The sequence below is a fragment of the Zalophus californianus genome, chromosome 8 (assembly GCF_009762305.2).
Source record: "Zalophus californianus isolate mZalCal1 chromosome 8, mZalCal1.pri.v2, whole genome shotgun sequence".
NCBI classification, from domain to species: Eukaryota; Metazoa; Chordata; class Mammalia; order Carnivora; family Otariidae; genus Zalophus; species Zalophus californianus.
The window spans coordinates 49361108-49373283 of NC_045602.1; the positions used below are offsets into that span (position 1 = coordinate 49361108).

General features: G+C 41.3%; 1 protein-coding gene across 5 annotated transcripts in view; it reads left to right on the forward strand.

The window, feature by feature from the left end:
* LOXL3 (lysyl oxidase like 3) overlaps positions 1-12176 on the forward strand; it is a 92350-nt gene that overhangs the window by 39554 nt on the left and 40620 nt on the right. For all 5 annotated transcript variants that reach the window (XM_027620490.2, XM_027620489.2, XM_027620491.2 and 2 more), the window contains exon 5: positions 9314-9487. In XM_027620490.2, coding sequence (XP_027476291.1) covers positions 9314-9487 — 174 coding nt within the window. The remainder of the gene's footprint in view (positions 1-9313; positions 9488-12176) is intronic.

A 12176-nucleotide genomic window follows, 5' to 3' on the forward strand; every position in this document is an offset into this window, starting at 1 on the left:
GGAGGTTCTCTTTGCCTCTGGCTCCTTCCCCCTGGTAAGGCGGGTGAAAGAGGGAAGCCTTTCTATTGAAGTTTAAGCTGCTATGCTAAGTTCACACTGTTACAACTGAAGCCACCCTCGGGGGAACTCATTCCTTGCTGGTCACTTGTTCCCAAGTTTCAGTTCCTCTCTGAAATCTACCTTTGTTCAGTCTCCACAGTCCTCAGATAGTTGTCCTCAGATAGTTGGTTTATTTTTTTAACTATATTATCTAGAGTTTATAGCTATTATTTATAAGGAAATTAGAACTCAACCAGACTGGAAGGCCCTCTTCATTGTTGATCAGTTTGATTTTCTTTTTACTTCCTTTTCTATACTCTATTCACTTTAGTAAACTCAAGTGCTCCATCATTTCTCTCTGTCTTTACAAGACTATGACTTAAAAGTTCTTCTGACTAAATCCCAACTCTACTCTCCTCCTCCTTTCTTTTTTTTTTTTTAAAGATTTATTTATTTATTTATTTGAAAGAGAGAGAGAATGAGAGAGCGCAGTGAGACGGGGGAGGGTCAGAGGGAGAAGCAGACTCCCCGCTGAGCAGGGAGCCCAATGTGGGACTCGATCCCGGGACTCCAGGATCATGACCTGAGCTGAAGGCAGTTGCTTAAGCGACTGAGCCACCCAGGCGCCCCCCTCCTCCTTTCTCCTTCTCATCCCCTAACAATTACAGATGCATATACCCCTCCTTCACTTGGCGGATGCCCTGTGTTATTCCCACCCAACCTTGGACAGTCTGGCCACTTGCCCATCTGAGATCAGCCCCATCGTATCCCTAGCACTGGAGCCCTAGTTAGCACAACACAAGGACTAACTGGGGACAGAAATAGACATGAGTACAGGTATAAATTTAGTACAAGATAAATGTGGCCTCTCCAATTACAAGAGCAAAGATGGACTTGTTCCAAAGTGGTGCCAGGCAACTGGTTACCATCTAGAAAGTATTCCAAGTGTACCAGGGATCTAAATGTAAAGAATAATATTTAAAGAGTAGTAAAAGAAAACATTGGTGAACACCTTTATAATCTTAGAATAGGGAAAGTTTCTCTACTTAATACTCAAAAATCCATGTGCAATAATTTATTTAACTGCATAAAAATAAAAATATAGCAAAACAAAAATATTGCATGGCAAAAGGTACCCTAAATAAAGTCAAAAGACAACTGAGAAAATTGGAGAAAGTATTTGTAATTTATATCTTGGGTGGGGGGTGGGGACATGGAGAGGAAGGGCTGATATCTCTAATATAAGAAGAACACTTAAAAACTTAGGGGAAAAAGACCAAAAACCCTACAGAAAAATGGACAAAAGACATGAGTGGATAATTCAAAAGATATTTTTAAATGGCCCTTAAACATATAGAAAATATGCTTAACCTCACTCATAATTAGAGAAATGAAAATTAAGACTGCACCGACATACTACTTACCACCTATTATATTTGCAAAAGTTAAAAAGTATGAGAACACATTTGCCTTGCTGGTAGAATGCACAGTGGCACAACCCTTTTTGAGGGATATTTGGCAATACCTAACAAAATGACATGTGCGTTTACTTTTTGTTTTGTTTTGTTTTGTTTTTGTTGATTCATTTATTGAACATTTATTTTTTTATTTAATCTTACTCTCTAGGTCCATCCAATGGTAAATGGCAAGATTTCATTGCAAATGGCAAGATTTCTTTTTTATGGCTGAGTAATATTCAATTATATATATATCACATCTTCTTAATCCATTCATCAGTCTGTGGACACTTGGGCAGTTTCCATAGTTTGGCAATTGTAGATAATGCTGCTATAAATATTGGAGTGCATGTATCCCTTTGAATTAGTATTTTTGTATTCCTTGGGTAAATAATTAGTAGTGCAATTGCTGGATCATAGAGTAGTTCTATTTTTAACTTTTTGAGGAACCTCCATACTGTTTTCCAGAGTGGCTGCCCTAGTTTGCATTCCCACCAACAGTGCAAGAGGGTTCGCCTTTCCCCACATCCTCACCAGCACCTATTGTTTCCTGTATTGTTGATTTAAGCCATTCTGATAGGTGTGAGGTGATCTCTCATTGTAGTTTTGATTTGCATTTCCCTGATGATCGGTGATGTTGAGCATTTTCCATGTGTCTGTTGACATCTATAAGTCTTCTTTGGAAAACTGTCTATTCATGTCTTCTGCCCACTTTTTAATTAGATTATTTGGTTTGGGGACATGTCCATTTACTTACCACTCTCACTTCTAGAAATCCAATACCTTGAAGATACACCTCCAACAATACAAAAATGCATACACATATGTAGAATCACAAAGCTGTCACATAGTCTGCCTAGACATATGTTAGGACTTCCTTGGGTTTCCGTGTCTTTTTAAAATTATTCCTTCTTCCTCCTAGCTCCCCAGTAAGTATTATATTCTTTCTTGGTTCCTCCTACTTTTGTTTTCACCTCAGAGTAAATCTTGACCTTGGCTCCCTTGGACATTACAGAGGCAAACAAAGCTCCTTGGGCTAGTTCTTGGGGCCATACCAATAGATGTAATGCCTTCCTAGCCCCACTTCCTCTTCATTCAGACCTCCTAAATAGCCCATTTCCCTGTTCTCCCTCACTGCACTGCCTATGAAGACACTTTCTCCCAGTCAGCTTTTCATATTTGCATTGCAATTTACAATAAATGCTTCTTTGTTTATAGAATATATAAACATGTTTGTGCAGAAAAAGAGGACTCTTTAAATACCTTATAAGTCTAGTGTTTTCCAAGTCAAACTATGTTTAGACGATGGTATATCTCAGTCAGTAGGGACCAACCTCTTTTGCATGTGGGTTGCATTTTTTTTTTTGTAAAATGAAAATAGAGCTCTTAAGGCCCATAAATAAAATGTATTTTCTTACAACTTGGATCGTAAACTTTCCTGAAGAGAAAAATGTCACACACACACACACACACACACGCACGCACGCACACACACACACACACACCCATGCGCACGCCATAACCTTATCTTGCTTTATTTTTCTTCATAGTACCTATCATTTTCTGTAATTGTTTTTGTTCCCATTGTTTGTTTATTGTTTGTTTATTGTTTGTTCTCCCAATAGAATGTAAGCCACAAAAGCAGAGAATTTATCTCTTTCATTGTTGACACAATCAGTGCCTGGATCATAGAAGGCACTAAATAAGTAATTATTTGAATGACAAATGAACTGAATGAAAAGATGAATGAATGAATGACATCTCTACTCTCCCTGAGAAGAGTTCTGGGAAATAAAGTCTCTTTATTCTCATTACAGTTCTAGTGATGTTTTGCTCTCTTGTAGATTGGAACCCTAGGAAGATGGTCACCACTTGGTCAGTCCTGCACTCACCTCTCTAGAGAGTCTACATCACTATAATCATCACTACCCTGCTACCTCCTTTCAAGGAGCTTCTCCTTTTTTCCAGGGTCCAAGTATCACCTCCATAAATGAGGGACTTGAGCTCAGAAAGACAAGCCAGGCTGCCCCCAACATTGTGAGCTATTGGAGATTATCCTCATGCCACTGTTGATTTAAAGACAGTGGTTAAATGACTCTGCACAGTTGTTCCTGAGCAAACTTTGTCCACTCTGATTACTTATCCTAGTTATTAACATTCTGTACTACTATATTCAGGAGCTAGACAGCACTGATTGCAAACTGGCCTAGGGAGGCTAAGATATCACAATTCCATAGTTTTTGCAGTGGCTCTTGACCTTTTTTTGGAGTCACAGCACTCTCAAGAATCTGATAAAAGCTCAGGACCTGTCCCCCTCCTCCACCCTATTAGAATATACCTATACACGTACAGATGGAATTATATACAATTTCAGGAGGTTCCCAGAACCCCTAAAGCCCATCCTGCTCAAGGACAGGCCATATGAGGGCCATTTGGAAAGGAACAGGTCTGGCCTATAGGTCAGGGCCTTTGTAGGACGAGGGAGGATCTACAGGACTGAGCTGGAGCACTATTTTCCTAGGTCTCTACTTTAGATATTCTGTGTCTGTGTATTAAAGTGGTACATTCTAGGGCGCCTGGGTGGCTCAGTTGGTTGAGCGACTGCCTTCGGCTCAGGTCATGATCCTGGAGTCCCGGGATCGAGTCCCACATCGGGCTCCCTGCTCAGCGGGGAGTCTGCTTCTCCCTCTGACCCTCTTCCCTCTCATGCTCTCTGTCTCTCATTCTCTCTCTCTCAAATAAATAAAATTAAAAAAAAAAGAAATTTAAAATAAAGTGGTACATTCTATCTTAAACACATTTCCATTTTGCAACCTTATTTTAGGGTTGAATTCTGAGAAGGACTGCTTTAGGCATTACCTTATTTTCAATCATTTGGCTCTGTTAGTTTTTCCTATTATTGTGGCCCTTCCGCAAGAGCTCAGTAAAAGGTGTCACTACTTGTGGCCACAGGAGGGCAGGGCAAGTCCAAACACTGAATGTGAATGCTGATTGCAGCCTGGCTGCAGTGAACCAGTCCTTTCTTGTCCTCACCACCCAAACACTTAAGAGCCCCACTCACTCCGGTAACCTTCCTGTTTCATACTGTCAGTGGGACTGGCTCATTCAGTGCCTGGTGCGCTGCTCGCCAGTCAAAGTGGGAGCTGCTCTTCAACATCTGAGAAGTGACAAGTCTCTTCCCCATTCCTCAGATTTAGCACATTGCCTATTTTTTTAAGATTTTATTTATTTATTTTTGAGAGAGAGAAAGGGAGGGAGAGAGAGCACAAGGGGGGAGGGGCAGAGGGCAAAGCCGACTCCCTGCGGAGCAGGGAGCCCGATGCAGAACTGGATCCCAGGACCCTGGGATCATGACCTGAGCAGGGGGCAGACACTTAATCAACTGAGCCACCCAGGTGCCCAGTTTAGCACATCTCATTGTATTTGTGAGGAACACAATTCTCTGCCTTTGGTGTTCTTACATATGTCAGTGGTGGGGAGAAAACAGTCACCAAGGGAAATGATGGGGAGGAAAGTTTAAAAAAAAGGAAAGCACATTCTTATCCTGTAAGAGCAAATCATTTTGTTGATGAGAGAAAAAGGGGAAAAATGCCATTTGTTGGACCTAGGCATGCCATTCATAGATAATCATCTCACTTCTTATGCCTCATATAACTATGAAATAGGTTGTACTATCCCCACTTTGTCCAAAGTCATATAACCCTGCTCTTCCCATCACATCCCACCACTTTTCATAAACTCACAGAAAGAGAAGAAAACCCTTCTGAAGAAACAGATTAGCAAGAGTAATTAGTATTGCCCAAATGAAGCCCACAGATACCCAGGAGTTGATGATTAAACCCAAATAAGGGAGGATATAATTAAGCATAACTTCCAGGACAGAGTCAGTTTGGAGTTGAGTTTTGGGGGAGGAGCGAGCCATGGATTGACAGTAATAAAAGTGCTAAGGAAGGAAGGAAGTCGTGTGGCAAAGAGACTAATTTAGTTGAAGCAGAAGAGTTACAGGAAAAATAATGAGAGCTGAGGAGGGGGAGCAAATGTTGAACTCAACAGGCATTTGCTAAGCTTCAGCTCTAAGCTAGCTACCGAGCTAGGGAATGGGGAATGAATGGGCATATAGGATCTCAATAGCAGAGGGTGGGGAGGAACCTTATGAGCCATCACAGAAGGGAAGAGTGGGATATTTGAGGAATAATGAGTAGAACCAAGTGGTACAGGGTGAGTGAGGGAAATAAAGAAAATGACCAAGGAAGGCAGTATGTGCTCTTTAGCAAAGGAGGGAACTGATGAAACCATGTTTTAGAAAAATTAACTGGTAGTAGTACATAAGAAATAGTGGAGGGGAAGGAATGGAATTGATAGGACAATTAAGATGCTTACTGCTCTGATCCAGACCTAAGGAAAAGAATGCCTGAACCAGTGACAGAGAAAATGGATTAAAAAAAAAAAAGTTCTCCCTCTAGTCTGTTCTGGTTTCCACATTAGTCTTTAGCTTGGCCAATGTGACTATCCCTCAGAAGCTGCTGACTCCCTTCTGAGCCTGCAAAACTGTGGACTTAAATCTGAAGCATGGAGCCTCTATGGAGATTACATGAGAACTTCTGCAAAGGAAGAAGCTCTGTGGCTCTCCCAAGAACCTGTAGGTTAAGAAGTTGGAAAAAATTTCGGGAACATTGATGGGGTATCTGCAGGGAACACTGGTATTTTCCTTCATAAAGGGACCATGTTTCAGGCTTGGTTCTTCAGCTTTGCAGGATCAGAAAGTTGATTTTGTCAGTAGTGTCTCAGAGATAGACTCACCTTACCAAGCTCAAGACCAAAGTATAAGTCAGAATATCTTAGAGAACCATAGCCACCATAACATCAAGAACAGCAGAGACTTGACAAACACATCCTGCCATCAGGACATGTCGCTGAGCCAGCATGCCCTCTCCTCTGAGCCACACTTGGGTGGGCACTGACTGGGCATTCTTCTGTTGCTCCCCTTCTCTGTGCTCCATTTCTGGCCAACCCTCTCCCCTTCTAATGGACACATTCATTCTTTGGATAAGCCAGTCTCATCCATAGGCTGTAGCCAAATCTTGCTCTGGTCTGTAAACCATTCTCTTTTCTTAAGGTAACTGTTTTTCATTGGCCTCACTACTCTGTGTTGATACTGTAGTTTAACTATCTAAGGAAGTCCTATTTTTCTATTTCCAGGTTTTTGGTGGGAGAGAACTTGCTGTGGTCTTATACTGCCATGGTAGGAGTTTCTAATCTTCCACCCTTTCCCTGGGGAAAAGAAAAGAAACATTTCTCTTCTGCAAAATCTGTTGTTTGAAATCTAAACCATATTATCCTCTCCACTTCTGGAGATCCTTCGCTCAATTCCATTTCTTTCGTTTTGTATCTGCCTTCTCATGCTTTAATACTGATTTTGCCTCACTGAAGTTTTGGGTTCAGTTCTTTCCGTACTTGTTACTCAAATTGAAGTCCAGGCCTCAGGCTCAGTAAAATTAAGTTACTTCATGTTTTGCCTGTGACAAAATAAAATTCACGTTATTAAAAAGATACTTTCTCTTTACTCACGAGGAACATTTCTTGGGCAGTGACTTCATATTTATCACTGTAGTACCTAAAACATAATGTGTCAGATGACAGTTTGAGGAGGAATGGTCAAGAATAATGTAGCTTTAGGGCGCCTGGGTGGCTCAGATAGTTAAGCATCTGCCTTCGGCTCAGGTCATGGTCCCAGGGTCCTGGGATCAAGTCCCACATCGGGCTCCCTGTGGGGAGCCTGCTTCTCCCTCTGCTTCTCTCTCTCTCTGTCTCTCATGAATAAATAAATAAAATCTATAAAAAAAAAAGAATAATGTAGCTTTACAAACTCCGTAAGAGAAAAGAGTATCATATAATCTTTGTACCCTGTACAATATTTCATATTCTATATAGTACACAGTAAAAAATTACTGCTTGATAGAATGAATGAAATACTTGGTTAATGAATCCTCAGAACTGTTCATGGAAGATGGCAGAGTTTTAATCATACTGGTCAAAGAGAAATGCATTTGGAGCCCCTTTTCAGCTACAGAATAAGTCATTAAGTATAACATGAAGTCATCTGAGTCTCACCACAACTCCCTGTGTGGGTACCAACACGCTGGACTGAAGCCCTTTGTTCCGTTTGGAGAGTCTGGTACCTCTGCCACTTCGTCCTCAGGAATGTCGTTCTAGAAATAAACCAGTCTTCTCCCTGGGGTCTGTGAGTCATACACAGAAGTTAATTCATCAATTTTCTTAGGCTCTTTGTAAAAGTATTTCAGGGAGTCCTTCATGGTAAGGCAAAAAAAATCAGGTTCCTCTTCTGTTTCTTTCCAGCTCTTGCCTCATTTCCTCTCTCTCTGCTTCTTCTACTACCTTACATTTGGCTTTTACTGATAACCTTTACCTGCAGACCCAGACCCCAGTGCCTGAGTGAGTGTTGCCTAAAACAGGAAGTAGACCAGCAAAGCCTCATCTCCCCACATACCCAGTTCCATTCACTCAGATATGGAATCAAAGCACACTCCACTAGACCATTTCTGTCTTCCTGGCTGCTAATTACACTTGTGAGTTACAGCATGCCAATGACAAATTTGTATAATCTGTATCTGAGGTGAAGCCTGGGAGTGCACCAATTTTTTCCTTTATGCTTTTTATAGCAAAAGTAATAATTAAATACATTTTTACCGTGAAATAAGAGCTGAAGAAGCGGTACCTGGGTGGCTCAGTTGGTTAAGCATCTGCCTTCAGCTCAGGTCATGATCCCAGGGTCCTGGGATCAAGCCCCAGGTCGTCGTTGGACTCCCTGCTTAGCGGGGAGCCTGCTTCTCCCTCTCCCTTTGCCACTCCCTCTGCTTGTGCTCTCTTGATCTCTCTCAAATAAATAAATAAATAAAATCTTTTAAAATAAATAAATAGCTGAAGAAGCTGAAGCTCCCCCTTGTTAACTAAGTATTTAACTTGCATTGCTGTATTATTTTTTTTGGCTGTTTTTGTATTCCAGAGTGTTTTTCAAATACAAGAAAATTTTTTTAAAGATTTTATTTATTTATTTGAGAGAGAGAATGAGATAGAGCATGAGAGAGGGGAGGGTCAGAGGGAGAAGCAGACTCACTGCTGAGCAGGGAGCCCAATGCGGGACTCGATCCCAGGACTCCAGGATCATGACCTGAGCCGAAGGCAGTCGCTTAACCAACTGAGCCACCCAGGCACCCTAAATACAACAAAATTTAAACAGAAGTATGAATAATAAAAAGGAAATGTATTTTAGAACTCTGCCCTGTTTCCACTCCTTCCCACCATTAACAGTTTGATGGTAGCCTTCCAAACCTTTGTAAAATGCATTTACATACATATATATGTACTTAGGCCAAGGGTTTCATTTTTATTTTTTTTACTTTATTTTTATGTAAATGGTTCATACTATACATCTGTTCTACAACTTTATTTACTTACTATCTCTCAGCTTTCCTTGCCAGTGCATTTAACTTTACTTTGTTAACAGCTGTGTAATTCTCCAAAGGTTGAGTGTGCCATAATTTATTTAAACATTCCCTTATTGATGGGTATTTGAATTGCTTCCTGCTTCAGGTTTTGATTATTTGTTATTACAACAATGCTGTACTGAATATCTTTGCATATGTGTCCATGTGTACTATCTAAGAATGTCTCTAAGTTAGATATCCAGGGGATAGAATTGGCGGGTCAAAAGATGGGTACATTTAAAGTTTTACATTTTTCAAAGTTTACAATTAAAGAATTAAACACTTTACCCACTAATTCCCTTTCTTCTGCAGAGAGTTCTATCCTGGGAACTGACATTGACCTTCAGACTATAGACAATGATGTTGTCAGCATGGAGATCTTCTTCAAAGCCTGGCTACATAACAATGGAACAGACCAAGAGCATATCCATCTTCTTCTTCCTTCACGATGTTTCAGCAACATTTCCAGAGCCAGAGATGATTCAAGTACACACCCCCAGAAGACCTATTATATAGGCTATGATTATCCTAGTCTTGGATTAAGATTCTAGATTTGTGAGTTGTCAGAATACACAGTAGTTGAGGTTTAGAGACTGAAGGAGGCTGTGCAGTGTAAGCACAAAGAGTAAGAAAAGAACTTCTAAAAAGTAACCACAGTTAAGAAAAACTGAACCTAATTAGGCCTAGACAGCAAGGGCCAGTTAGTTTAGGAGCAAAGACTTAGATACCTCAATAATAGGGCAGCACCCAAACTAAATAAGAGCACAATGAATCATATATTTTTCTCAAGTTTTTCATTTTGAATTGTAGTAGATATTATTGACATAATAACTTGAGGCATGCTGGTGCCTTAAAAATTATCAACAGGGCCTGTGAGAAGGTAAAGAACAAAGATTAAACCAAGATTAAATAGAGGTCTTCTGGACAGGAAGACATCAAACTGAGGTAAACTAAAGCAACTACAGAAGCAGGCCCCACAGAGGACAACTAGTAGCCCAACTAGTAGAGGCAGGAGGAGTTCAATGAGAAATATGGGTATAGACTCCCACTCTGAAAGCGGAAGACACATGGTCGTCCTTTCTTTCTGGGGATAGCCATCAGATCTTTACCCGCCACCCCTCCCCACACCCCCATTTCAACCTAGGGCCTGGGATGCCCTTGATGACTTACCTTGATTTCAATCTGTCTTTCCTTGGTGTGTAAGTCTTCCCTGGACCTCCTTTCCACTCCTTTTGTCCAAGGCTGATGGTGCCAATTCCTCTCTGTCCCCTCTTCTGGACCACTTCATATCTATTTTTCCCCAAGCACTATGCTACCTCCTTTTCTGCCTTATCCCATTTCATCTTCACCCACCACCATGAAGCAGGTAGTGTTACTGTATGTCATTGAATCTAAGATGCTATCGGTTATGAGATACACCATTACTTTATGTACCACCAAGAAAGAAAAGCACTGCCAATTAAACGTGACATAGTGCTTTCTATCACTTAGAAATATTATTTTATCCTTACTGAGAAGTTAAAGTAGTAAGTAAGTGTTTGGAGTGTGTGTCTGGCCAATGGCAATTGTAAGACACATATAGAGATGTTAGTATGTGGGGGGGTGGAATGTGTCTTAGAATCAATTAAATACCGATATTATCTCCCTGTTTTACAGATGAGAAAACTGAGACTTAGAGAAATTAGACATTTGCACAGGACAGCACAGAAAAAATAGCAGAATTTGAAGTTATGCAACTCCAGAGCCCACTCTTAACTCTTAAGATTAGAAATCTATATTTTGTACATTTGACCACACTCAGCCCAGAAAATATTCATCAAACCCAGGTCTATCTGCCTCCAGAACCCGGACCCTTACCTACTACACAACCTGCTTCATGCTGGGCAGTTGTGAACAAAGATGCTGCCTCATGCTGGGCACTTCTCTCATAAGGAGGGCTGGGGCCCTCCAAGGCCAGGAACTCCAGCAACCAGACTTTCTTCAACTGTTGTACAGCACTTTCCCATGGTACAGTTGAGAATTTCTCTGCCTTTTCCCTCCCTCTTTCCATGGCTTTCAGTACCAGGGTCAGAGCCAGAATGTTTATCTCCATCTGCAATCATTTTTCAGAAATTTGCAGGTCTTCTGGGTGCATGGTGGAACTCAGACCCAGATTCATCAGCTCTTCTACTAGGGAGGCCTATACTGGAATCCAGATGTTCAGGCGCAATTGGAGTGAGATCTGGGGAAAGTAGCCCTCCTCCATGGTGGGTATGACCAACCTGAGAGTTTATACAACTACAATAAAGACCATACAATAGTTATCCATTGTTTAAAAAAAAAAAAACAAAACTGCTGCATTACCACACTGGATTTCTGGAAATGTGGCTCACTATAAAAAATGAAACAAAACAAAACAGAACACTGAGCTCTTCTACTCTAGAATCTTTTGAGGACTGCTCCTCAGATGTTCACTCTGACTCCTTAAAAGGTTCTCCACCCACTCCACCTTCTTCTGTAGCTGCCCAGGGCCCTTCCCCCCCCCCACCCAGGTGCTTCCCTCAGAGGCCTCCTTCTGACAGAGTGCACAGTCAGCTTCAGATGAGTGTCTTTTCTCGTTTCTTGGGTTTGGAGTCAGCTACCTCTGCATCTGGGTTCAGGATGGTGAGAAGCACACCTGATTCTAGACTCTAGTCCTGGTAAGACAGTTTTCTCAGCTTTGGAATACGGTCGAGATTATAGTGCCTGTAGTTCTCAGCCCTGGCTGCAGTAAGAATCACATTTTTAAAAATACCAGTATCTTGATTCCATCTCCAGAGATCCCACTTTCACTAGTGTGAGGTAGGGCCCAGACATCAGTATCTTTTAAAAGTTTCTTAATAAAAAGGTGATTCTTATCAACCAGAGTTGAGAATCTCAGCCAGATGAACACAGCTCTCCAGTCCTAAAGCCCAGATACCTAACAATGGAGAAGTCAGGCACAGAGGAAATGAGGGGAGTCCTAGGCCAAGCCCCTCCTACTGACTTCCTGGGCTCTGAGACACAGCAGGCCACGACTGTCTTACCCAGAATTAATGTCTACATCTGATTGCTGGGCCCAGGAGGGCCAGATGGATCTGACCTTTAATGCTGCCATCCTATCTCTTTTTCTACATTATTTCTGCTTTTGTTTTTACGTCATGTTTGTTAACAGTAT